Source organism: Jaculus jaculus, chromosome 18 (genome assembly GCF_020740685.1).
Source record: "Jaculus jaculus isolate mJacJac1 chromosome 18, mJacJac1.mat.Y.cur, whole genome shotgun sequence".
Taxonomy (NCBI): domain Eukaryota; kingdom Metazoa; phylum Chordata; class Mammalia; order Rodentia; family Dipodidae; genus Jaculus; species Jaculus jaculus.
In genome coordinates this window covers 3,716,815-3,742,864 of record NC_059119.1, presented here as the reverse complement: position 1 = coordinate 3,742,864, position 26,050 = coordinate 3,716,815, and the positions used below count along the sequence as shown (strand labels likewise).

Genomic DNA, 26,050 nt, shown 5'->3' with positions numbered 1-26,050 from the left:
GCCGGCTCAACTGCAGGAAAAGCCTGACCTCAACTCAACCTGTCCTTCCCTCCTGCGCACTGGGTGCCCTGCGGGACTTCCTCCTGTCCCGCAGAGCTGTCACAAAAGGACAGGCCTTGGCATCTTGACTCCCCACTGCCCAGGAACGCCTTCAACAAAGTTCTGGGGCCCTTTTGTCTGGGATCACTGCCAGCTGGCCATACAGCTCGGGCCAGGAGGGCGCCTAGAAGACAAGGGGTCCCTGGCATTGGTGTGCACACTCGGGCTCCTCAAGACTCTCGCGGTGATCTGCGTGCAGCGGGCGCGCGAGTGGAGCGTCGCGAGAGCTGGTGCCCACCTCGCCGCGGCCCTGGCGACCCGGCCCCGAACCGCGGTAGCGGTCGCAGCGCCCCTACCGCCCGCCTCTCCGCCTCCATCTCCTCCTCCTCCTCCTCCCCCCAGCCAGAGCGCAGTCACAACCGGTTCAGACTGGCCGGGGTGCTGGCCGGGCGGCGCGGCGCGGCGCGGGGCGGGGCGGGGCGGGGGCGAGCGGCCCGGGCGCCGTAACTTCCCCGGGAAGGAGAGGTGGAGCCGGGGCCGGGCCGGGCCGGGGGCGGGAGCCCCGCTCCATGTGGACCCGTCGCCCCACGCCGCGGCCAGGGCCGGGCCGGGAGAAGGAGCCGCGGCCCGAGCTGCCCGGGACAGCGGCGCCCCCACGACCCGCGCCCCGGAGCCCGCGCCGAGGCCCGTCCCAGGTAAAGCGCCGGGGTTGGCGGGAGGGTCTCAGGTCACTCCCGGGCTCCGGGCTCCGGGCGGCGCCGGCGACCGGCTTTGGGTCGCAGCGTCTGCTCCCGTGGCTGTGTGTCCGCGGTGCTCCCGAAGGTGCCGCCCGACACGACACTCCGCTTTGGATGGAATGCCTCTCGGGAGTACGGAGAGAGGAAGGAAGGGTTCCCGGACGAGTGGAGGAGGGCAGGGGGATTTGTCCCTGGACTCCCGGGATAGTTTCTAGGGGTGCGGCCCGGATGGTCCCCATCTCCCCAAGGCCGTGGGCCTGCGCTGCGTGGCGGGGCGCTAGTGCGCGCAGGGCGTCAGGTTGGGGCGCCTGGCTCCGCTCAGAACACCTCGGGGACGCGTGGATCCACTGAGCCATCCTAGGCCACCTGGACGGAGCACACCTTGGATGGAGTACACCTTGGGGGGTCTGGGCGCTTATGCTCCAGCTGTGGCTCGCCCAGGTAACTCGCCAAGGCTTTTCGGAGAGTAGTCAACTGTTGAACTTGGCCATCAACAAGAGAGTCAGCGATTTTTACCTCATTCCCGGAATGCAGATCTATACAGCACAAAACATCCCAGAAGGCTGGGCAGCGTTTACACTACATATATTATTTATGTAGTAGGTTGCTCGATAGAACTTTATTTATTTGTTTATTTGAGGGGGGGAGGCAGATACACAGAGAGAATGGACACACCAGGGCCTCGGGCCGCTGCAAACGAACTCCAGACGCATGCACTACCTTGTGCATCTGGCTTTACGTGGGATCTGGGTCCTTAGGCTTCTTAGGCCAGCGCCTTAACCGTTGAGCCATCCCTCTAGCCCCTCGATAGAACTTCTTGAGGATCAATTTACTGGGCTACGTTTTTGTTTTATTTGTTTGTTTGCTTTTAAATCTTAAATTTCTTAGATGGTAGTTAGATTGCAGGTGGATTGCAACCCTCCATCCTAGGGTAAAGCAGAATTCTCCAGGCTGGTCCAGGCAAGAGACATAAAACTAGAGAAAGACAGAATATGCATTTTGATTACAGCCTTTCAAATACTATGTGAGTGTGGACAACAGGGTTAGAACCCCCACTCCTACCAGAAAATGAACCCCACAAGGTTGTCAGAGCGGGCGAGAGGGATGGCCTGGACTCAGGAGGGCGGGCCAGGGTAAGTGCTGCAGGAGCGGCCAGCAAGCCCTGACTGCCTGGCTGTGGGCAGTGTGGTGTCTGCGTGTCTGGTCTGTCAGGACCGGCTGCAGTGCTTTTGGAACATAAAACTGGAGCCAGAGGGTGACACGCAGGTAGGGTTTCCAAGTTGTACTTCTTCACCTGCAACTTTGGGACCCACGGGTTTTTTTTCTTCTATATTAAAATATCTCTCCAGGTTTTTCATAGAATGCAATTAGTATAGAAGGCCTGGGGGAAGGTGAAAAAAGGTCTTGCCAGAGGAAAAACAGCTTTCCATGGAAGCATCACCTTCAATTTTAATTAAAGATGGAGAAAAGTGTATCGTGAGCTAGCTATTTTCTCCAGGAGGTTCTTTTTAGACACCCAAGTGTTCTCTGGATGAAGGGTTAAACTGCAGGTTATGGTTGAGTTTGAGGAAAAAGGCAGACTCCTCGGGGAAGTTCCATCTACCAGAGAGAAGGATGGGGATGCTCAGTGCAGACCGCACAGGGCGGCACACAGGAGAGGACCGTGACCTCAGTGGCGTGCTACTGCATGACAAAGGACAGGGTCAGTCAAGGTTACACACAGAAAAGACTTGCGGTGGGTGCAGGGGTTCAGCTGGACTTGAGAGGACAAGGATTGTCCTGAAAGGAAAGGCAACACACCATCCAAGAGCCCAGCACAGAGGACTGAAGGCAGCTGTGCTCCAGGAAGCTCGGAGAGTAGCTGGAGTCTGGAGCTTAACATCTATGGGGCTGGGGGGATTCTGGAACATGTGACAAGTCATGCTGAGAATTAAAGTTTGGTCAGTATTATTGTTAGAGTTATACCAACAATGTCAGTCACCTTTAAGTTCAGCTTTGAGTTTCCCCCCTAAAAATAAGTAAATGATTCAAATCTCAGTGACATTTGCTTCCTGTCAATGTCGCTATAAAAGACCACCATGTTCCCAATAACCTCCAGTGCTTTATTCGAATCCAGCAGTATTTTTGTCCTGATTTGCCATCTATGGTAGAATAGAGCTCAGCAAGACTCAGATGCTGGGGAGGAAAACACCTTCCTGGGCCAGTGTACAGAGCAAGCACTTTCTGTTCTGTTTCACTTGTTAATAATAGTAGTAGCCATTAGTGTTTATTAAAGATGAATGCCAAGAGAGCCCCAGGGAGGCATAATTTTGATAAGTTCATGCAACTGAAATAATGATAGAAGCAGAAGTTGAACCCACGCCATCTACCTTGAGAGTGGTTATGCCATCACACTCTACGTATAGGTGTATTCCTCTCTTCTCTGCACCCTCATTCCCGTCATTCAGATTGATTTCACTCTGCACGCTCAGTGATAGGGCACATCTCAACACCTTCACTACACTGACACTATTATATGAAGCTGGAAGGGGCGGGTGGTCCACAGCTCTAATCTCAGCACTCAAGGGGATGAGGCAGGAGAATTGTGCACTGGGGCCAGTCTGGGCTATATAAAGAGAACCTGTCCCAAAATGGATAGACACAACTCTATTATATGAATTTCTGCTTTAATGACCCACTCAAAAGCTCTTTTTGAGAAGAGACAGGCTATATGAAATGTATAACAGCCTTCAATGTGAAGGTGAGACTAGCCAGGCTTTGACGGAGTGTCAGTTTCCAATGTTCTTTTCAACCCAGAGTCTCCCCAAATGGCCTGGATGATTTTGTGTTTCAGCATGTCATATACATTTCTGTGTATCTTGCTTTTCTATCCTGAAGTCTCGAGATATATACTGTTTGTACATGGCACACAGGATTATGTATTCAAGACATCAGCATGGATCCCACACAATTATTTATGGATTGTGCTAAGCACATATGAATCAGCAAAGCATGCTGGTGACCCAAGCATTGCCATAATTTCTGCACTAGAATCGCACTCCTGGGCCAGACTTTGGATAAGGCTGTGTGGAATCCTGGTGAGCAAGAGCCTGGTGAGGCAGGAACTATGATGCAAATTAGTAGTTACATGTGGAGCAAGTATGGTGGCTGTTTGCCTGTTTAACTCAGAACTCACTAGATACTTCAATTTCTTTCTGACACCAAGTACTTAACACACCCTACTTTCTTCTCTGAGCTGGGGACTGAGCTGAGGAGGGGACTCAGATGTCTACTCATGGGCTTGGTAAGGAAGGACTTGTGTTACTGTTCTCTCAGCTCTCCTGGCCCCAGCTTCTTCATGCTTAAGTTGAAGAGTTCACAAGCTTTATCCAGTTCACAAGGCTCACTCAGATGAGACGAGTGTCATAAGTGAGCAGAAATGACTGGTGAAGGCTGGGGAATTGGGAGCAAGCACAGGTTGAACACTACGTGTAGTTAGCTGTGCTCTACGCTCAGGGACATGTTGGAGAATAGAAGTAGACACACTATGTGCAGCCAATAAGGGCCAAAGTTAAATCAGGCCCAGCTAATGGTTAAACTGAGTTTCCAATGTTGTCAGAATTTTTCTTTTTTTTTGAGGGAATCCTGAAATTCAGATTTCTTTGTAGAAATGGTAACTGTTCCAGTTTTAAAGAATATGCAATACATTCAGATTTGCTAAAAATGAAACAAAAGTGAGGTAACAGTGGACAGGTGAAATGAAGCACCTCTGGAGAGTGGACTTGACCTCAGCACAGGAAGTGTGGCAGTCAGTGATTTCCAGGTCCCTGCTGGCATTCGCCTCTAGGACTTTAGATTACACACTTTGACTCCTTTACTAGAACCATCTTTCTGCTCCCTATATGCAAACGATAGCTTTGGAAGGGCTCTGGGCAAGTGCTTGCCTGTGCTGAAGGTGAAGGTCAAAGGATATCCGCTGCCCATGATCAGGCTGTTGATCGGAGAGGGACAATGAGAGTAGCTGGTTCCGGGAACCAGAGATACTTCTCTGAACGTTTCCTTTCCCATTATTCTGCCCTGCCCCTATGTTAAATAATAAACTGTCAAGTGAGTGATTCTAGTTTCACTTGCACAGAGTGTACTTAAGAGTTCTGGCTTATGGTCCTCAAAGAAATCTTCATTGCCTTTACTCTTGCAAGATGTTACCTACCACGTGTCTCCCTTCTTCTTAAATGTAGAACTTTGGGATTTGGCTTTTGTGAGTTGTTATAGCAGCTTAGAATTTTGAAAATTCTGTTTTGTAAATTTATTTTTATATTTACTTGTTTGTGTGCACACACCAGTGCCTCTTGCCACTGCAAAAAATATCAGACACTTGCACCACTTTTTGCATTTTGCTTATATGGATGGCTTGAGAATTGAACCTGGGCTTTCAAGCTTCATATGTAAGTCCATTTAATTACTGAGTCATCTTTTCAGGCCCAGCAGTTTAGATTTTTAAGCATGTTTGTATGGTTCCAAAAAACACAAAGTAAAACAAAATCATGGATTTCCACATGATTCCAAACCTAGAGTATCCACAATAATGGGCTCCTAGAAGAGCCATGCAATGGACTTAAGTGAATTGTATTTTCAAATGTGGTGTCATGGATTTGATGGGTTGGGATGGCAGTGGGGTATTCAATAAACAAGTGGGCAGACTAACTTCAGAGCAGATGTTGATAATGGGAAGGAAGTGTCAGAGCAAATAAGTCAAGAATGGCATATTCAGAGTAGCCACGCTGGAGCTGACCTGGGAGGGTGCACAGAAGGCTTGGAATGCCAGTGTAGGGTCATGGGTTGTCCTTGTCCCAGCCCCGTATACTAACGAGTCAGTCCTCTCTAGCATTTTAATGAGTATGTAGCCATCACTAAGTAATGGGGCATTTTTTTAGAGACATACTACTTTCAAGCATTTATTTGAAATATTTATTTATTTATTTATTTGAGAGACACAGGCAGAGAGAGAAAGAGGCAATGAAAGAGAGAGAGAGAATGGGCGTGCCAGGCTCTCCAGCTACTGCAAACGAACTCCAGACATGTGCGCCCCCTTGTGCGTGTGGCTAACATGGGTCCTGGGGAATCGAGCCTCAAACTGAGATCCTTAGGCTTCACAGGCAAGCGCTTAACCACTAAGCCATCTCTCCAGCCCTATTTGAAAATTTTAATTGGCATAATATTTGTTCTTATATGGAGTGTAGTATGATAGCTCAGTACATGTGCATACACTGTGTAGTGATCAAGTCAGGGCAATTAGCATTTCTGTCTTCTCAAATATGTATCAGTATTATGTGTTGGGAACCTGTGAACTTATCTCTTCTAGTTACTGTAAGATATGTAATACATGATTATGGACTATACATATCCCACCGTGCTAAAGAACATTAGAATTCCTCCTATTTTATGATTTGCTATTTTTCCACCTCTGTCTCTCTTCCTCCCCCTCACCTTTCCTAGCTTCTGGTCTCTGTTCTACCCTCTTCTCTAATGTGCTGAACTTTTTAGCATCTACTTATGAGAACATGTGGTATTTGTGTCATGGGCCTGGCTTCTACTTCACATAACACTTTCCATTTCTATCCCTATTGTTGTAGTTGACAGGATTTCGTTTTTTTTGTTTAATGGCTAATACTGAATGTTTAATTAAATCTGAAGAATCAGGTTATTGTCCCATCTTCAAGGCTGTGTCATGCACCTCCACGAGGATGGACTGGACCTTCAAACTGTGAGCCACATCGCCCCTCCCTCTGGTTGTGTTTTGTCACAGCCAGAAGTGACTAGCAGAGGAGACTGTGCTTGGGCTTAATGGAAATGTGGTGTCACTGGACTGCACATTAAATTCAGCAAGAGGAACTGTGGATATGTTGAGTTTCAGGGACCCAAAAACATCCAGCTGAGAATGTGGCATGAAGAAACACTGAGAGATTGGTTAGAAGTGTGGATCTGGAGTGTTCTGGAGAAGTTAAGGGTGGAAATGGAGACAATGAACTGCTCACCTTCCATGATGAGGAATGAAGCTAGGCAAAGCTGCAGAGGGTCTCTTGAGAGAAAGGGGTAGTGGTTTACACAAAAGATGTAAAAGGGTGTTGGACTGATGACTAATAGTGTTGGGGGCACCGCAGTGAGAACATCTTTCTTACTCGGATGCATTAACAGCCATAAAACAGTTGATGAGGAGTGTTCGCTGGGAGAGTACTCATTCAAGCTTTTCTGTGAACCCTTTAACAATGCAGTAACAATGCAGTAGCAATGATCACTCTATGCCAGGCACCATGCTAGGCCCATCATGCTGGGCTTGAAATCCCTTGCAGCCAGCCAGGCTTTGATGGTTATCGCAGACAGGCTTGGAAGGAGATGGCTTTGAGGTGGAGTCTGTCACCTGCTTTCTCATGCACACTGGATTGCTACTTCTGCTAAGTGATGATGATCCTGGTCACCTTTGGAAGAAGAAAGGTGTCCCTGAACTGGGGAAAGAGCAGAACATGAGCTGGAAGAATGCAAAGACAAACTGACTGTGTGGTGATGAAGAGACAAAGTAGCTGGGACAGTCACGTGCAGCTGTTGTTCTTTCTTGTCTTCGTTCTTTCAGTGGACCCTCTTAACTGTCCAGGAGCATCCAAAGGAGGGAAGCAAGGAGAAGAAAGAGAGGGAGGGAAGGAGAAAGGGCGTGAAAGTAAACCTGGTTGGACTTCAGTTCCTCATTTCTCAAATCCTGAAAGCAATCCATCATTATTGTCACACGGTCTTTCCTCACCAAGACTTCCTGTCCCCATTTGCTGAGTTTTCTTTCTGTCAAGGAATTATGCTGGGGGATGTTGAGGTTTTCATTTTCATGTATGGGAAGGGCTGTGATAGTAACCATGTTTTTAGTATGTTTTTAGTACAGGTGTATGTAAGAGTTTGAAAACCTAGACCTAGACTGGGGTGATAGCACAATGGTTAAAGGCACTTGCTTTCTTGTAAACCTAGACCCAGGTGTCTACTAAAAGATGTACTATTATGTCAAGGAAGGAAAGGTGTGGAGGACATTCTAGCCAGTTGGGTTTATGGACTCAATGTAGCCATATTTTAGAGTAAGCTATGCCAGGATTGAAAAAGTTATTTTGTAAACTGATTAGGTTTAAAGGCATAAAAATTAATGATAAGGGGAATGGAGAGATGGCCCAGTGGTTAAGGTGCTTGTCTGTGACATCTAAGGACCTAGGTTCAATTCCCTAGTAGCAATGTAAGCCAGATGCACAAGGTGGCACATGTGTGTGGAGTTTGCTTGTACTGGCTAGAGGCCCTGGCATGCCCATTTTCTCTATCTGCCTCTTCCTCTCTTTCTCTCTCAAATAAATAAATCAAATAAAAAATATTCAAGCAAAAGAATTGATGAGATGGGTAGAGTGGGGCATTCCTCTTATCCCAGTACTCGGAGGCTGAGGCAGAAGAATCTTGAGTTTGATGACAGTCTGGGCTACACAGCAAAGCACTGTCTTATAAACAAGAAAATAAAAGTGTTGATTCATGTTAAGATTACTATGTGCCAGGTGCCATGATAATGTGTTATGTAAAGTAATTCACAGTTACTAAGATAGTCTGAGGAAGACAACACTACCATCTCCACTATGCAGATGAAGCAGGCAAGACATGGAGGTTATACCTGAGTGTCTTGCTGAGTCACACTCTTGCCTGGTACCAGAGCTGGGCTAATGTAGCCACACACCACCCCCCACACCAGCCTGTCTCTTGCTCTAGATACAGGTGTCTGTGTGTGCACGTGTATGAAACTAGAGAAACTGAAATAAGAAAAAGTGAAGCTGGGTGTGATGTGGTGTGGTAGGCTTGGGTGGTTGAGGCAGGGGGACTGAGTTCCAGGCCAGTGTGGGCTACATAGCAACACCTTACTCAGAGAGGTAAAGAGTTGGAAATTCTATTGGCCATTCTTAAGGACTACATACACCATTACTGGAAGAGCACCCTTCTCTGCCAATGCCTTTTCTCGGCTAATAGGGTTGTTTTGCTAATGTGAACAAATCCATAGGTGACTCTGGCATTGTGTTGATGACCAAATTGTAATTCTCTTCCTTAGAAACACTACCATCATGCCATCATTGAAATCTGCAGGTGACCCTGACATTGTGTTGACGACCATATTACAATTTTGTTCTGTAGGAACACTGCCACCATGCCATCATTGAAATTCATAGCTGACCCTGGCATTTTGTTGGTGACCATATTCTGTCCCTTAGGAACACTGCCTCTATGCCATCATTGAAAGAACCTTCTCTAGGCTTTCCCTGACACACTCTGCTTTGTTGGGGAATGGGAGGTGGCTGCAGAGTATGGCATGGACCCAGAGAGTTAGACTGAAGATTTTGGCTACTGGGGGACTCTCAGGTCTTTGCCTTGGTGTTTTGAAACAGAAAGGCGTCACTGTGGATGGCTGAGCCTATGGTGGGTGGTTTGGGGCAATGGGACAGTTAGGAATGCTGTCCTCTGGCTGGCCATGGTGTGGGGTGGCTCTTCAAGGGTGAAGCCAGGCTCATGGTATTGAAGCTATCACTGGTGGGGACAGAGACAGATGACCCAAGTGAAGAGGGAGCAGCTGATGGCTGTGTCCTTGTTCTCCATCTGAAAACTCCAGCACTCTTTGGGAAAAGGTCCAGTTCTTCTCTTTTATTTTGTCATGTTTTGGTTCTAGACAGTGAGCTGGTTACATCTCTATAATCACACAGTTCACTCAGACACAGCACCCTGGGTTTCATCCCCAGCAACTCGTAAGCTAGGTGCAGTAATCCCATGCCTGTAATCCCAGCACTTGGGAGGTGGAGGCAGAAAGATTGTGATATAACCCAGGCTGGCCCTGAACGTCTCGTGCTCCTACCTCCACCTCCCAAGGGCTGGGATAACAGATATGCGCTGGCACAGCCAGCTAAATGCACTTACAGAATGACTGTTGTCCTGTGAGGTCAGGTGGGGAATTTTACATTTATGACATCATGTTGTCATCCTAAACGTCTTAGATTTTGGAAACTTTGAGATTTGGATTTTTTGAGAGGGGCTCTCCCTCTCTAGTAAACCTCATTTTTGAATTTTTGCCAACTACAACTTTTTAGTGTCTGGATCTTGCCCTGAATGTCCCAAGGAGTAAGGACGAACTAATGGGAAAGAGATCTTCCCAGGTTTCCTGGTCCACACGGTCGTCTCCATGATCCAGGAAGTGACTGCTCTGGACTCTGGGAGAGTGACTAGTGAGCACGCTTAGACGTGGCCAAGGAAATACAGGAAATATGTTAACATGACGGGATTATCAGGCAACGGTGACATGCTAAATTTCCCACAGTATGATCCAGATTTGCATTCTCAACACAATGTCATCCCATTTGACACATGAGAAAACTGAGGCTCAGGGCTGGGCAAAGACCTCAGTGGATACTGCTTGCTGTGCAAGCATGAGAAACTTAGTTTGGATCTACACATATAAGCCTGACATCCCAGCCCTGGGGAAGTGGAGACAGGAGGAGCCATGGTGTGGGCTGCTCAGCTATTCTAGCTGAATCAATGAGCTTTACATTCAGTGAGAGAACATGCCTAAAAAAATGGGGTGTCTCTTATTTTGATTGGGGAAGATACAGGATGTAGAGCTCTGGCCTCAACATGCAGGTGCACACATGTGCACATTTACACCCACATGTGTGCCCATACACATATGAACATGCCCTCGTACCACAGACATGTAAAAAACAGGCTGAGCAATTATCTCAAACGCACACACTGAGTAAGAGACTCTGAACGGAGCTGCAGACGTCACACTTATGGACAGAGCCGTGGCGTTAGCCACTGCCCAGGTGCTGTCACGCTGGGATGAGATATTGGACAAATCCCCTCTCTCGACATCGGCTCCATGGGAAAGTGGCAACGACTGCAGCCGGCTGCACACGGCAAACACTGCCTGCTTATTTTTACTTCTTCTTTTGCCTCTGCTTCTATATGTGCGTACAGCAACCAAAGGTCACTGCTATTTACTTTTGTAACTTTGAATTTATGTTTTGTTTCACTGCTTGATTCTTCCTGTGTTATGTTTATTCCTTCCTGTGTGTGGGAACAGCTGTGCCCGTTTGTCCCTTTGAAGAGGGACAAAGCCCATAAAATAAGCAACAAAGAGTTTTCTGATTTTACTGTTCCAGTAAACTGTTTGTGGTCAAAAATGTGTGTGTGTGTGTGTAAGTGCATTTGCATGTATGTGTGTGCGTGTGCTGGTGAGGGGTGTGCATGTGGATGTGCACAAGGTCACATGCAGGAAGTTTCATGTAAATACTATTGAATTTCACTCCAACTCAGGCCACATATGGTCACTGGAACCTTGTATGGGCTTATAATATTAATTGTTTTCCTTTTTAAGTATCAGCCTTATTGAAGTATGATTTATAACAATAAAACCAAACAATTAAAAATGTATAGTACAAGTTTTGAAAAATGTGAATGCTTGAGGTATACATTAATTTTTTAAAGATCGGTTTTATGTAAGCTATAATTCACATACCATACCATTTACCTATTAAAAATGTGCAGTTTGAGGAGTCTTAGTACACTTGGGGTTAGTAGAAAGTGACAAATTGATAATAGTGACTACCACTTTTAAAGGACTAATGTTAATGTGACCATTTTCACTAATTCATCATCACCTAATAAGTACAGTTGAGATTTATGTCTTTGACATTAAAGAAACTTACATTAAAGTACAATGCTATTTATTGTAATAAAAATCAGTGGCAAGGGTGCTAACCCTTGTATCTTGGGACTACCGGTTCTGTTCATATTTCCAGGCCAATGCTGCACATTCACAGGGCTTAAAACACATGAAAAGGGGCCTAGGCGACGGCTCAGTGGGAAGAGTGCTTGCTGAGCATAAGCTCCTCAGAGAGCCTGATCTGCTTGAGCTCGTTCCTCAGCAGCACATGAGAAGCTGAGCACGGCCATGCATGCCTGCAGCCCCAGTCCCAGGGGGAGTGAAGACTGGAGAATTGCTGGGGCTTACTGGTCAACTCTTCTCCCCAAAAGCAGCAGCTCCCAGCTCAGTGATTCCATCTCAAGGAAACACATGGATAAGGGATAGATAGAGGAGGACATCTGCTATCCTCCATACCTGTGTGCATTGGGCATGCATCTGTATGTGTGTGTGTGTGCGCGCGCACACACACGCACACACACACACACACGTTCATACCATGTACATACCTCAGCACATGTACTACAAACATGCGTGCATGCACAAGAAGTGGCAGTGGCATAAATGTAGCTGAGGGCAGGTCAAGGAACTCAGTATGGATTCTTTTAGACATTTTTATTTTTATTTATTTATTAAAGACAGAGATAGGGAAGGAGAGATAGAGAGAGAGGGAGAATGGGTGTACCAGGGCCTCTAGCCACTGCAAACGAACTCCAGACACATGCGCAACCATAAGCATCTGGCTTACGTGGGACCTGGATAATTGAACCTGGGCCCTTAGGCTTTGTAGGCAAGCACCTTAACCACTAAGCCATCTCTCCAGCCCAGTATGAATTCTTGTTTTGTTGTTGTTGTTCTTACTGCATAGCCTAAGCTGGGTTCAAACTTGAGATCCCCCTGCCTCCACCTCTGAAGTGCTGGGATCACCCGTGTGCCACCATTCTGAATCACAGATAACCAGGTCAAGACAAAATGAAACTGGAGTCAATCCTTTCTCCCCAGGACTCTACAGAATCATGCAATTCTAGCTTCTCAAAATAAGTGTGCCTGGGCTGGAGAGATGGCTTAGCGGTTAAGCGCTTGCCTGTGAAGCCTAAGGACCCTGGTTTGAGGCTCGGTTCCCCAGGTCCCATGTTAGCCAGATGCACAAGGGGGCGCACGCGTCTGGAGTTCGTTTGCAGAGGCTGGAAGCCCTGGCACGCCCATTCTCTCTCTCTCCCTCTATCCGTCTTTCTCTCTATGTCTGTCGCTCTCAAATAAATAAATTAAAAAAAATAAATAAATAAGTGTGCCAGCACTGGGCCTTTTGGATTGTGCTTGAGTTTCATGTTAAAATTTTTGGATTTTTACCTCTGCCTACTTCAAGTGAAAAATGCATTTGTGAAGCTTTAGTGACATATTTATAAATAATGGTCAGAAAGAAATTGTTAGGAGAAGATGATTATGAGAAGGGACATAGGTAAGAGGGAGCTTTCAGTGCAAATAAGATTCAATAATTATAAACCACTGTGTATTTGGGGAAAAAATTAGTATAGTACACATGTACATTTCAGGGACAGAAAAGTTCCATGTCAATACAGACACCAAATAGGCAATTCTGAAAGCTCCTCTCCTGGACAGCAAACCCCCAGGAGTGGAGAGAGCTGACGCAATGGAGGCCCTGAACATAGCCTAGTGAGGCTGGAGTTTACAGGTCACCACAGTCAGAGACTTTTTTCAATTGTCCTTTGCCTTTTCTGGAGGAGTGATTGGAATGTGCCACTTCACCTTCCCTTCTACAAAACGAACTCCAGCATCAGGAGCCATGCTATTCCTCCTGCCATGTTAAGTGGTGATATCTGCTTATGGTTAGTTTGATTTCAAGTTCTTTTCTCCATGGGAGGTCCAAAATACATGACATATGCTTAAATTTTAGGTTACAAATCACACAGAATAATAAGTGATATGTTACTAGACCTTGTTGTTGGATCAAACTTCCCTAACACAGTACTTTTCATGTGGTCTTCTCAAATAATTTAGACTTCTGGTTTATTAATACTCTATTTAAAAAGATATCAACTTCTCAAAGAATTTACTAGAATATATAATGTGTACCTTTTGTATAAGCATATTTTCATACAAATGTATGGAAGAGATATATCCAAATTTTGAATATACTCATGGATCATTATTCCAAATAATATAGTACCTTCTGTATTTGTAGATCTTGTTAATTTCTAGGGGAAAATCCATCACTTGGATTATATAGGTGGTTGATTAATGTTAGGATTCATTATGTGTGATGGTTAATTTTCATTATCTTCATGGCAACACTGCTCTGGGTGTGTCTATGAAGCCACTTCTAGAGAGTTTTCATTGAATGTGGGCAGCGCCATCCCACGGGCTGAGGTCCTCTCTGGACTGAATGACAAGGAGAAGGCGAGCAGAGCATCAACACCCACCTTCTGCTTCCTGACTGCAGCTGCCCTGTGACCGGCTACCTCAGCCTGCTGCCAGGCCTCTTCCTCCATGAAGGGCCACCTCCGTCAAACCACGGGCCAGAAAAGCCCTTCTTCCCGTGAGTTGCCTTCTGTCACACCAGCACAAAACACTCATGTGCCACGAAGTGTAGAAAGAGTCTCATTCTGGATATGAACCCAGGTACACATTGTTCTTACATGGCGCCCGAGGGTGGTATGCCGTATTTATCACCTTGCGTCCCACTGTTAGCCCAGTGAGACCTGCCCTCTTCACCCGCACCCGGCCCTGGCCATACTGCTTCAGCACCAGGGCTCATGCCTGGGTTGCCCTACCATGAATCCCTCCCTCCCTCCCTCTTTCTTTCTTTCTTTTTGTTTTGTTTTTAGATGTAGGGTTTCACTCTATCCCAGGCTGACCTGGACCTTACTATGTAGTCTAAGGGTGGCCTCGAACTCAAGGCGATCCTCCTACCTGTACCTCCCAAGTGCTGGGATGAAAGGCGTGCACCCCCATGCCCAGCCAGGCCAAGAATATTTTTTAATCTCCAAGAATTAAAGGGGGTATAAGCACAAGTCATCTTAATGGACAAATGCTCTGTTTTACTCCCCAATCCAGTGTGATAATGGGTAGGGAATTCTTTAAGATTTATAAAGCAGTTTACAAGCAGGACACCTAAGGCTAAGACTATATTGTTTTATTTTGTTTTGTTTTTCTCAAGGTAGGCTCTCACTCTAGCCCAGGCTGACCTAGAACCCATAGCTATCTTTCCACCTCAGCCTCCCAAGGGCTAGGATTCAGATCTCTCTTTAAGACCAACCTAGTTAATGAGGCTTTCTACTGCTTCTGCCTTGGTTGCTTCCAGTCCCTTCAGCTCTGGAGCAGTTCCTGCCTTGTCCACCCCTTGTTTCGTGTGAGCATCTGCTTTTCCTTCATTAATGGGCCACAAGACTTTCACAGGACCAGGACATGCCACTCCTCATTTGTAGAACCAAATGCAATATAATTTAAATTGCAGATGCTCAAAAATCATTTTGAATCAAAATTGCTTTTGTCATGCTGTATTTCTGTGATTATCAAGGATGAGTGGATTTGGGGTTTCTACTAGAAAGAAAGCCAGATAAGATTTATCATGTGGAATCAGAAGTTATGAAGAAAGGGGATAATAAGAAATTTTCAGGAAAAAAATGCTATGTGCTACTCATCCTCTCTCTCTCTCTCTCTCTCTCTCTCTCTTAACTGCAACAAATCCTTAACAGAGTCAGTTTATAAAAAGAAAAGGTTCATTTTGGCTCACAGTTTGGAAGGTTTCAGCTCACAACTGTTGCTTTTGGTATGTGGCGGCCCAAAATGAAGCAAAACGACTCTTCTCATGGCCAAGCTGCAAGACAGAGAAAGATGAGGAGCTGGGGTTCACTATCCCTTCACGGACATGCCCAAATACCTTCCCACGAGGCCCACATCTTAATGTTTCTACCACCTTCCAATAGCACCAAGCTGGGAATGAGCCCTTTCACCTGGCTCTCTTGGGATAGTTATGTATAAACTGTAGCAGCATCTCCACATGTGCTGACTACACTGACGGTTCTTCTCAGCTTTACCTTGTGACCGAATGGGATTAAGTGGGGTGTGCTTGGTTAAAATACCTAGAGCTTATTGAATGCTCACAATACATTTATTCTTTTGCAAGTAAAGACATGAATACCAAGTAACCTAACAAAATAATGTATTAGGTTTGCTTAAAGAAATTGAAGGTTAGCAAAGCCAGCTTGGCGATCCTGGTGTGATCAGTAGCAGGGCTTAAGGAGTCTACTTGTTTGGGCAGTGATCAGATCCACATTCTTCTCTTTCTTTCTGGCCTTTCCCTCGAGATTTGGCAGGTTTTACTGGCCTTTCTTGGGCTATATGCCACTTTATTGAGCACGATCATGAACCCCTGCTGTCCAACTCTCTACCTGCAGGGCACAACTATGTCCTCTAAAGAAAACTGTTATCACTACAAAAAGCGGGAAACAGACATGCTTTGGTTTGACCATGAAGCATTCTCCACAGGCTCACGCATTGGGACTTGGTTGCCAGGCTACTGGGACGTGAGAGGATCCTGAGGGCTCGGACCTGATCGATGGATTAATTCCCTGATGGGATCATGATATGATGGCATTATTGAAAGGTGGTAAAAAGTAGAACCCAGGGCCTACCTGGAGGAAGCAGCTCACTGGGGGTGTGCCTTTGACGTTTGTGTTAGGAGCCTGACCACCTTCTCACTCGCCTTGTTTTGTGGCCACTGTAAGGTGAACAGCTCCACCATGATGCTCATGTCTCAGTGTTCCTTTTAAAGTCTATTTCCATGTATGTATGTATGTATGTGTTTGGGTGCACCAGAACCGCTTGCCACAGCAAATGAATGCTAGATGCTGCACCACTTTGCCTCTAGCTTCCATGGGTCCCGGCTGGCTTTGCAAAGCAGCACATGTAACTATTGAGCCATCTTCCCCACCGATGCTCCCGTCACGGTGTTCTGCCTTGCCTCAGACCCACAGTAATGGAGCCAGTGATCATGGACACAAACCTCTGAGACAGTGAAGCAAAAATAAGTCACTGCCTTCTGCTCATTTCCTCAAGTATTTATCATGGTGCTGGGGCACTTAGTTCTGAAACTGCCTTAGAGAGCACAGCAGGTGGGAGGTACTGAAGCAATCGAGGCACCGGCAGGGGCGAGCTGTGAACGAGTTACTACACGGTACTTACATCATTACTATGTTCTGTTAAGATGATGTGTGCCTAAGCCAGAGATGGTAACCAATCAGGAGGTGTTAGCTGAGTTCAACAAACAGGTCTTCCCAGGCCAAGTTTACGTCCTTGTGCATTTCCTGTCCGAAAGGGTCACTCCTGACTTTCTGGTGAGAAGGACTGCTGTGCTCCCAGGATTTGTGTGGAAATAGCACCCAAGGCAAGGTAGGGTTGCGTCAGGGGATTTGGAAGAGAGATAAATTTCTGCCTCACTACATTTGCAAACTCCCAGGGAGGTAATCTTCCTTGCCATCACCTCCTTAAAAATTCAGATTTCTCCACAATTCTGCCTCTCTGCTGTGTCCATGTGCACTTCTCCCAAATGCTATAATTTGAGGCTTGTCACTTTAAGAAAATATTTTTATTTTTTATTTGCAAGGAAGAGAGAAAGAGAGAGGGAGAGATATTGGGCATGCCAGGGCCTCTAGCCACCGCAAATGAACTCCAGATGCATTCACTACTTTGTGCATATGGCTTTACTAGGGAATTGAACCTGGCCATTAGACTTTGCAGGCAAGCACCTTAACTGTGTGCCATCTCTCTAGCCATTATTTGAGTATTTAAATAAAGCATGACCCGTCTTTACACAACCACTTAGTTTCATTGGTTATCCCTACCACATAGCATCTAGTTTTGGGAATTAGGACTATATTTTCCTTAAGGGCGATTTTGAACAGTAATTTCAAGTGCCACTAAAAGGGCCAATATTATATTGTTCACTTTTATTCCTCTCTCTCTCTCTCTCTCTCTCTCTCTCTCTCTCTCTCTCTCTCTCCCTCTCTCTCTCTCTGTGTGTGTGTGTGTAAGAGAGAGAGAGGGAGACAGAGACAGAGAGGGGCATGTATGTACATGGAGCATGGTGGGTATCAGAGGACAGCCCCAGGCATCACTCCTCTCTGTTGACGTTTGCCCAGGGTCTCTTGCTCATTGCTGTGTGTGTCAGGGTAGCTGGTCTCCGAGGACTCTCCTGCCTCCACCTCCCACGTACCACAGGAGCACTGGGAATGCAGGCATACCTACGCAGAAGGTGCTTTACCCACTGAGCTATCTCCCCAGCCCAGGAGTGTTCACTTTTACTGTAGAATAGCTACAAGAAAAAGTAGCTTTGTCTTGCTACTGTTCTTTTTTTTTTTTTTTTTTTGAGATAAGGTTACACTTAGTAGCACATGCTGACCTAGAACACACCAGGTAGCCCAGGCTAGAATTGAACCTATGTCTACTCTTCTTCCTAAACCTCCAAAGTGCTGGAATTACAGGCATGAGCCACCACACCTGGCTGAAATCAGATTTCTAAAGGGTGGATATATGTGATTATTTCTGAAGGCTTCCATACCTGGAGGTTTGAATCATTCTGTCTAGAAACACAGTTTTGTTTGAGGTTCTGAATTTCAATTTGTAAAATTTGTGCACAAATTCTCATATCTTGGTTTTCAGTTATTAAATAGCAAAAGTTAATTTGTAAAGAGGCCTATGTTGGTGATGATGTGAGTTTTGCACAGTGTTGTGAGTTGGAAGTGAAAGCTCTTCTCGACACAGTACTTGATGGGCACAACTCTGGCACTTGGAGGCTCAGTGTGCCGTCACCTAGTGCAGTAAGTGCATGCGTGAGTGAGCGATCGTTCTGCAGTCTTTGCCTGCTCCCTGGTGAGTAGCTTGGCCAAACCCATAGGCCAAGAACCCTGCTGAATGCTACTACAAGCTCTGTGTGATGAAGACGCACTGAAGGTTTCGGTTAAGTCGATGGTCCTGCTGGGGACAAGGAGGTCAGGATTTGGTTCTTCAAATCTATTACAGTGCAAGCTGTCTTAGAGCTTACAAAAAGAAGAACTTTGAGGGCTGGGGACAGTTGTTGTGCAAGCATAAGAACCTTTATTTGATCCCTAGCACCCGTGTAAACAGCTGGGCGTGGCCACACGGGCTTGTAACCTCAGTTCAGAAGGGGGAACAGACAGGAGGAGCACAGGCTCACATGTCAGCCAGTCTAACCAAAACACAGGGAGCTTTGAGTTCCGTGACAGACCATCTCATGGAATTAAAGCAGACAAGCAGTAGAGGTGGACACCATCTGACATCCTCTGACTTCCACACATGTTCTTACAGGGCACACACATCTGCGCGCACACACACACAAACATACACACATATGGTAATTGAAAAACTTTAACCTTTAAAAACTATCATTTGGAAACTAAAATGTAGTAAAGGAAAAATAATTAAAGACAACAAAAGAGGGCTGAGGAGATGGCTCAGTGGATAAAGGCATTTTCTTGAAAAGCCTGCAAGCCTGGGGCTGGATTCCCTAGTACCCATGTAAAGCCAGATGCACAAAGTGGCACATGGGTCTGCAACTGTTTGTAGCAGCAAGAGGCCCTGGTGTACTCCTCTCTCTTTCAAATAAAAATATTTTTTAAAAAATGGAAAAAAGAGCCGGGCGTGGTGGTGCAAATCTTTAATCCCAGCACTCGGAAGGCAGAGGTAGGAGGATTGTCTTGAGTTTGAGGCCACCCTGAGACTACATAGTGAATTCCAGGTCAGCCTGAGCTAGAGTGAAACCCTACCTCGAAAAACCAAAAAAAAAAAAAAAAAAAAAGGAAGTTATTTAATTTTAAAATTCCTCTCCTCAAAGTACTGACCAGGGAAGATTTAATCCAATGAGTGACAATGACTTTAGTAGTAAAGTCTGGAGGTGAATCATTTTATCTTTTTCCTGTTCATGACAAATATATTTGATTAACATAAAACCATTCTTTGCAATAACACTCAAGTGGAGAAATACAAATGCTCTCTTAATTTTGTAAAATAAATCTACTCCCCAGAGAAAGGCCCATGTATCAGAAGGCATTTCTATTCAAGTTAGGAAATAGATAAAAAGGTCTGTTCTAGAGGGAGAAAACCAGAAGGAAATTAGAAGTCTAGAAAGTCAAAATAAGGCAAAACCATCACTGTATTTTATTATATATGATATAAACCCAAGAAAATCATCTGACATTCTGCTGTAAGTAGAAGAATTGAGTAAGATGTGGGATAAGATTTAGCATTCAGTTATCAATAGCTTTCACAAAGATATGACGCCCAATTACAAGATTAGCAAATAAAATAAAATAAGGCAAAATACAGACACAGTAAAAATGATGCTCACAAGAGGAGACTTGAGCAAATATATAACAATCCACATTCTCAGACAGACTCAACACCAAGAAAGGATCATTGCTTCTTAAACTTGCTGCTAATTTCATTGAATCTGAATGAAAGCACTTGGGTTTCCTTTGCAACCAGGTAGCTTGATTCTGAGGTTCACATAAAAGAATAAACATGCTTAAATAGCTTCAAAACTATTGAAACAATGGATGGAGAGAGAAGGAACCTTGTCCCACTAGAGACTGAAGCATATCTTTAAGAAATTTGAAGAAGACTTAGTAATAAGACTAAAATGGCTAAGGTCTGTGGCTCAGCAGAACAATGGAACAGGATAGAAAATTATTGAAATAGGTCCAGGTCCCAAGGATCAGGGAGGAATTTCAGAGGGCATTTTGCACACAAATGCCACATCATTCATGCTGTGAGAAGGGCAGGTTAAGATTACAATGAAATACTGTCTTAAAGCCGACAAGTCACCAAAAATTCAGGTTTCACAACACTCACCATCTCTGGGACTTGTACAAATTGGTTTGATCTCTTTGAAGACAATTTGGTAATACCAGTTAGCATCATAAACATCCCTTCCCTTTGACTCAGCAATTCCTCCTTCGGGTTTTACCCAACAGCTATGCACATAATAAAAAAAAAGGTGTGTGCATATGCAGGTTTATTCACTGCAGTACTGGCTTTTGTTGGCAGTTACAGAGGTTAGGCACGTTTGGAGAGCAACCTGTACTGGAGTCAAATAGTGAAAGTAAAGGTCGGAGTGTGGACAGTGGTGGGGGTCACTGGAAAGACCTTCAGATTATGCTTCAGATGAGGAAAAACAAGGCGGGCACCAATGGGCACACTGCATCATTTTATGTAAAAACAAAGGAAACTGAGTTCGCTTGTGTGTGTAAAGAAACCATGGGGAATGGTTGGGGAGATGATTTGGTGGTCAAAGGCCCTTGCTTGCATTGCCTTCTAGCCCGGGTTTGATTCCCCAGCACCTACATAAAGCCAGATGCACAAAGTGGCACATGAATCTGGAGTTTGTTTGCAGAGGCGAGGGGCTCTGGTAAGCCCATATTCATTCTATTCCTTCTCGTCTCTCTCCTTGCAAATATATACATCAAAATAAAATAGTAAAATAAAGAAGTGCCAGGGGAAGATGCCCAAGAAACAAGTCTCAGTTATCAGTGGAGAAAAGGGAGATTAGGTGCAAAAAAGTGGATAAGGGAAGGTACAAATTCTGTGCCTTTTATTTTTTAATCATTGCACATGTTTTCCCTACTTGATAAGTAAGTAAATGGGAATAACCATATGATGAGCTAATGTGTACTGACTAAAATAGACTAAGGATAGGGAAAACTCCCCAAGATGTTAATTAAGTGAATGAATCTATGTCCTGAATGTAATGTAGAAATGCTTCTTGGGGCTAAGAGGGAACTGAGAGTGTTTGATAGGACAGACTTGGCTTGGCCCCCTGTGAAGGGTGCTTGAGTCAGGGGAGGCTGTGATATGCTGCCAGCACCACTCCGAGTCTCCTTCAGGCGTGAGACTGCCCCTGCTCCAGCTGCTGGCAGTGCAGCTAGCGCTGGACTTCAGCTGCAGGTGACTGTGCTGGCACTGTTGAAGGCAGCTGTGGCACTTGAGGTCACCCAGGTCATTCCCTTCCTGGAGTGATCAGGAATGGTCACCATTAGGGTTGTGAAGACCAGCCACAGGCCCATGATGAACAGTTCCAAGTGTCTGATCCTCTTCCCTTTAACTGCATGGAGGTCATCTGCTCACCCCACCTCTGACATCTCAGTGGGAAATGGCCCAAGAATGCTCTACTAAGTCCCCTTCTTGCTAACCTGCATTTTGGAAAGCCTCACAACTCTAAAATTTAAAAGCAAAAATCAATGGCTCCTTGTGGCAAGGAAAAAAAATGGAAGCCTAGTGAAGGGGGTTAGGTTGGGAAGCAGACATTTTGTTGTTGTTTTGTTTTGTTTTTTGAGGTAGGGTTTCACTCTAGTCCAGGCTGACCTGGAATTCACTCTGCTCTCAGGGTGGTCTTGAACTCACAGTGCTCCTCCTACCTCTGCCTCCGGAGTGCTGGATTAAAGGCGTGTGCCACCACGCCTGCCCGGCAGAAGCAGACATTTTACTTTGTCTTTCTATAGTTAAAAATGTGCTTGTACTGGTGGAAGCATGATTGTGGCAAGCTAGAAATGAAAATGGCTAATGACATGGCAGTGTATTTGTGGTTGTCTATGTTAGGGTAGTGTTTAGATATGTTTAAGCTTAGAAGGAGATATTTTAATCTTGCGTCCAGTGTCCACTACTGTTCTTTTCCTTTGTTTTTCAGTACCTGGCAAGAAGCACCGTCGTGGTTCCATCCTACGATGGCATTTCAGAAGTCACCGGATGGCGGATGGGGCTGGGTGATCGTGCTAGTCTCCTTCTTCACTCAGTTTCTGTGTTACGGATCCCCGCTGGCTGTTGGAGTCTTGTACATTGAATGGTTGGATCTCTTCGGAGAAGGAAAAGGGAAAACAGCCTTGGTAGGATCCCTGGCAAGCGGAGTTGGCTTGCTTGCAAGTAAGTGGGTGAATTTCTGCCTTCTCTGACTCTAATCAGTGAATTACACTTGCTCCATTGCCTCCACTGCACGAGGCATACCAGGCTGTACAAAGTTAATATGTGGAAAGTACAGGGCCACTCTTTAATGCAATACATCTTGTGCAGGACTCCCGTATGCTTGTCTTTCATTTCATCAACTATTTCTTTGTTACTGTGTGCCAGTCAGGGTGCTGGACACTGGAAATGAAAAGATGAACCACAAACACATGGTCCTGCCCCTAAGAAGCTCCTGCTGTAGCAAGGGAGGGGCACACAGACTTTCAAGAGTACAAATGAGCTAGGTGACAGCAGTATGTCCAGAGCGTGCTGGTGGCCAAAGGACCACGTGATGCTCTTGATTCCTCTCTGACTCAGCTACACCAGCATCAGTTTCACATCCATAACTCTTAGCAGCTCCATCAGAAAAACATGACACAGCAAAGCATGGTCCTATCTCACAGTGATGACATTATTGAGGCATTTCATTTGGACACATGTAAGATCTATGTGCTACATGTTGAGTGTTTGTAAAAGTAATATTTTGGTAAACTATTGTATAGTGTAAACTATTGTATAGTACACACTAATGACTTCATCTTTAAAGAGAATAGTGGAGGTGTTGTATTTCCCTTGTTATCATTAGCATCATATGCTGTTTGAATCTGGAGTAAATAGTTTGAACTCTGCAGTAATTCTGAACGACCATCGCTCGAGCTTACCCAGCAGAGGGTAAGCACACATGGGTGAAGGCAGGGTATACATGGGATCATTAGTCCTGGAGTCTCTTCCTGTGTGCTGTGAACTTGCCATGGTGCACAGAGGAACACACAGCCTCCATTCTTGTGGAGAAAAAAGGAACATTGAATGTTGTGACTTGTAAAGATCTTTTTGATCTCCAAAATGGACTTATGAATAAAGTTCATTGGTCATTTCTTCTTTTAAATGTGTCGTGCCTCTTGGATATTAAGGTGATTGCTATGGGAAAAGCAATTACTTCCAGTTATCAAATTAAAAATAACCTGGGTGTGGTGGCACACACCTTTAATCCCAGCCCCCAGGAGTCAGAGGTAGAGGATTACCATGAGTTCAAGGCCACCCTGAGACTACACAGTGAATCCAGGTCAGCCTGGGGCTAGAGTGAGACCCTACCTCAAAAAACAAAAGTTAAAAGAAAAAAAAAAGTAAAAACAAGATATACATAGGACTCGGCAAACAATGCTGTCATATCCCACTGTCAGATGAATAAGCATAACTAAACACATGAAGTCAGGCTGCCATGACAGACATGGAGGTTCACTCACTATTTGTCTGAAAGGGTTTTCAAAGTAGGAATTCCTTATGAGTATAAGCAGATTGCAGTTTGATCCATTAATAAAAGGATCTGAATGTATGGCTTTTTAGAAAAAAAAACCTGCTATGGAGAGAATTGTTTAAATGTTTTCTAGTAGGTGGCCATTTCTATTAGTAAATACTTGCACCAAAATATAATGACCCTGTAACTACCCAGCAGGGGCTGAAGGGTAATTGAAGTGCTATCGTGCTTGGTACATGGTTGGAGGTCAAGGCTTGTCACAGAGTCAGTTCAGGTAGAAGGTGAGGGCTCAGGGCAGCTGAGAGGTGGAGGATGGGGCACTGCTGTCAGAGCTGGGTTTACTTTGCCTGGAAGCTGCTCTGCAGCTCTACACTGTCTCCATGTTCCTAGGCACACATGTCTCAGGGCCAGAGGCAGCCCCCTCAGTTTTAGGCAGGACTGGCTCTGGAACTTGTGGGCCTCAGTGCAAAATGAAACCACAGATCCTTGCTTTAAAACAACTGGGGTTTTCAAGACCATGATAATAGCACCTAGCATCATGGAGGACTGGGCACTGTGCCATGACTTAGATCACAAGTTTAAGAAACCAGCCTGGCTCAAAGGGCTGGAGAGACAGAGAGCCTAGCCAGAATTCTAGGAGGAAACCAGTCCTCAAAGGACCCTGGGGTGAAGTGGGAGGTGAACACACATCTGTTCTGCATCACCTGTTAGCTAGGTCACCTTGGCAAGTCATTTAACTACTCTAGGTCTGATGCCATCTACCAGATGAAGATGCACTTGGACTTGCTATTCATGGTAAAAGCAGAATTGAGAATTCAAAAATGGAGGTAGAGATTTAAAAATAAAATGGCAGAAAAGCCAACACTTCAGGGAGTGTGTGAGTATGTGCACCTAAGACACTGTGGTCAGTTTCAAACATAGCTGCCTCTACTGACCATGTCCAGTGTTGGTCTCCCTTAGTCCTTTGTAGCACACGTGTAGAGACAGATCCTGAGAGCTGTGGCTGGGTCATGTCAATGAGCAGTACCTAGCAGGATGCACGTGCCACACCCCATTCTTCTTGATGAGTTTGTGCTGGGGAAATGGGGAATCAGTTCTACTGTTGGTGGTGACAAAGGCTGGGGAGGTCTCAAATAGAGAGACCAAACAAACCTCGTGTTTCCTGGTTGTTACTATCAGAGAATTCAGAGATGAGATGCAGTCAGGAATTGGGAGGAAGTTTTTTAAAACTTTTTTTATAGTTTTATTTTTATTTATTTATTTGAGAGAAAGGGGCAGGGGAGAGAGAGAGCGAGAGCGAGCATCAGGGCCTCCAGCCACTGCAAACAAACTCCAGAAGCATGTGCCCCCTTGTGCATTCTGGGGAATTGAACCAAAGTCCTTTGGCTTTGTAGGCAAGTGCTTTAACCGCTAAGCCCAAGGGAGGAGGTTATTACAGAGAGAAAGTACAAACTTATGAGAGAGGGTGGACTTCTCAAAAGAGAGTGGTACTTTACACACTTCTCCTGGGCTCTCTGCTAAGTCTGGGAGATGCGGTGAGAGGCTCCGTGGCTGTTTGGCTGGGATGAGATGACAGAGCAACTCATTTCTCGGTTACCCCAGGACGCAGGTCGGGGCCTGGCATGGAGCCTGCAGTTGGAGCTGTTTTCTCTTTCAGCACAAATCCTAGCTTGGCAGCTACTGATCGACCCCATGTCTAGATGTTGTATGTTTTATAAGTTTCTGATTTTTGACATCCCTTTCTTGTTTTTCTTTAAGTTCTTTCCTTTGGTTCTTCCTTGCTTGTTGATCAATCACCATTTCACTACCTTGGCATCAGGATAAGTGCATCTGTTTCTTTGTATGCTTTTTTATTGAGAAATTCAGTACATGAACATACTGTAATTTGGTTATATTCCTGTCCAGTTATCCTCTTTTGTCCCCTCTTTCCAACCCTTATCCACTGAGGACCCTCCTTTTCTAAGCAGTCCTTCCTCTGTAATGATGTCTCATTCAATTTGTCCTCATTCATCCTCCACATGTAAATGTTGATGGACTCAGAACAGTGATGGTCTTGTGTGTACCAGCAACCACCGTGGGGTCATGAATGCATTGGTCAGTTCATGTTGGAGGATAATGCCCCAAAATACAAAGGATAAGTATATTTCATATTTGTGACTCAAATGGCTATTAGTAGTCTTTAAGTAGGGAGATAATTAGAATCATTTACAGAAAACATTAACCATAATTTCCTGTATTTTGCCCCTTAGACCTTCA

At 45.3% G+C, this 26,050-nt stretch overlaps 1 protein-coding gene across 2 annotated transcripts in view; it reads left to right on the top strand.

The window, feature by feature from the left end:
* The first annotated feature begins 647 nt into the window (after window positions 1–647).
* Slc16a9 (solute carrier family 16 member 9) overlaps window positions 648–26,050 on the top strand; it is a 42,882-nt gene continuing 17,479 nt past the window's right edge. For both annotated transcript variants that reach the window (XM_045137722.1, XM_045137721.1), the window contains exons 1-2: window positions 648–734; window positions 22,229–22,461. In XM_045137722.1, coding sequence (XP_044993657.1) covers window positions 22,266–22,461 — 196 coding nt within the window. In that variant the 5' untranslated portion in view covers window positions 648–734; window positions 22,229–22,265. The remainder of the gene's footprint in view (window positions 735–22,228; window positions 22,462–26,050) is intronic.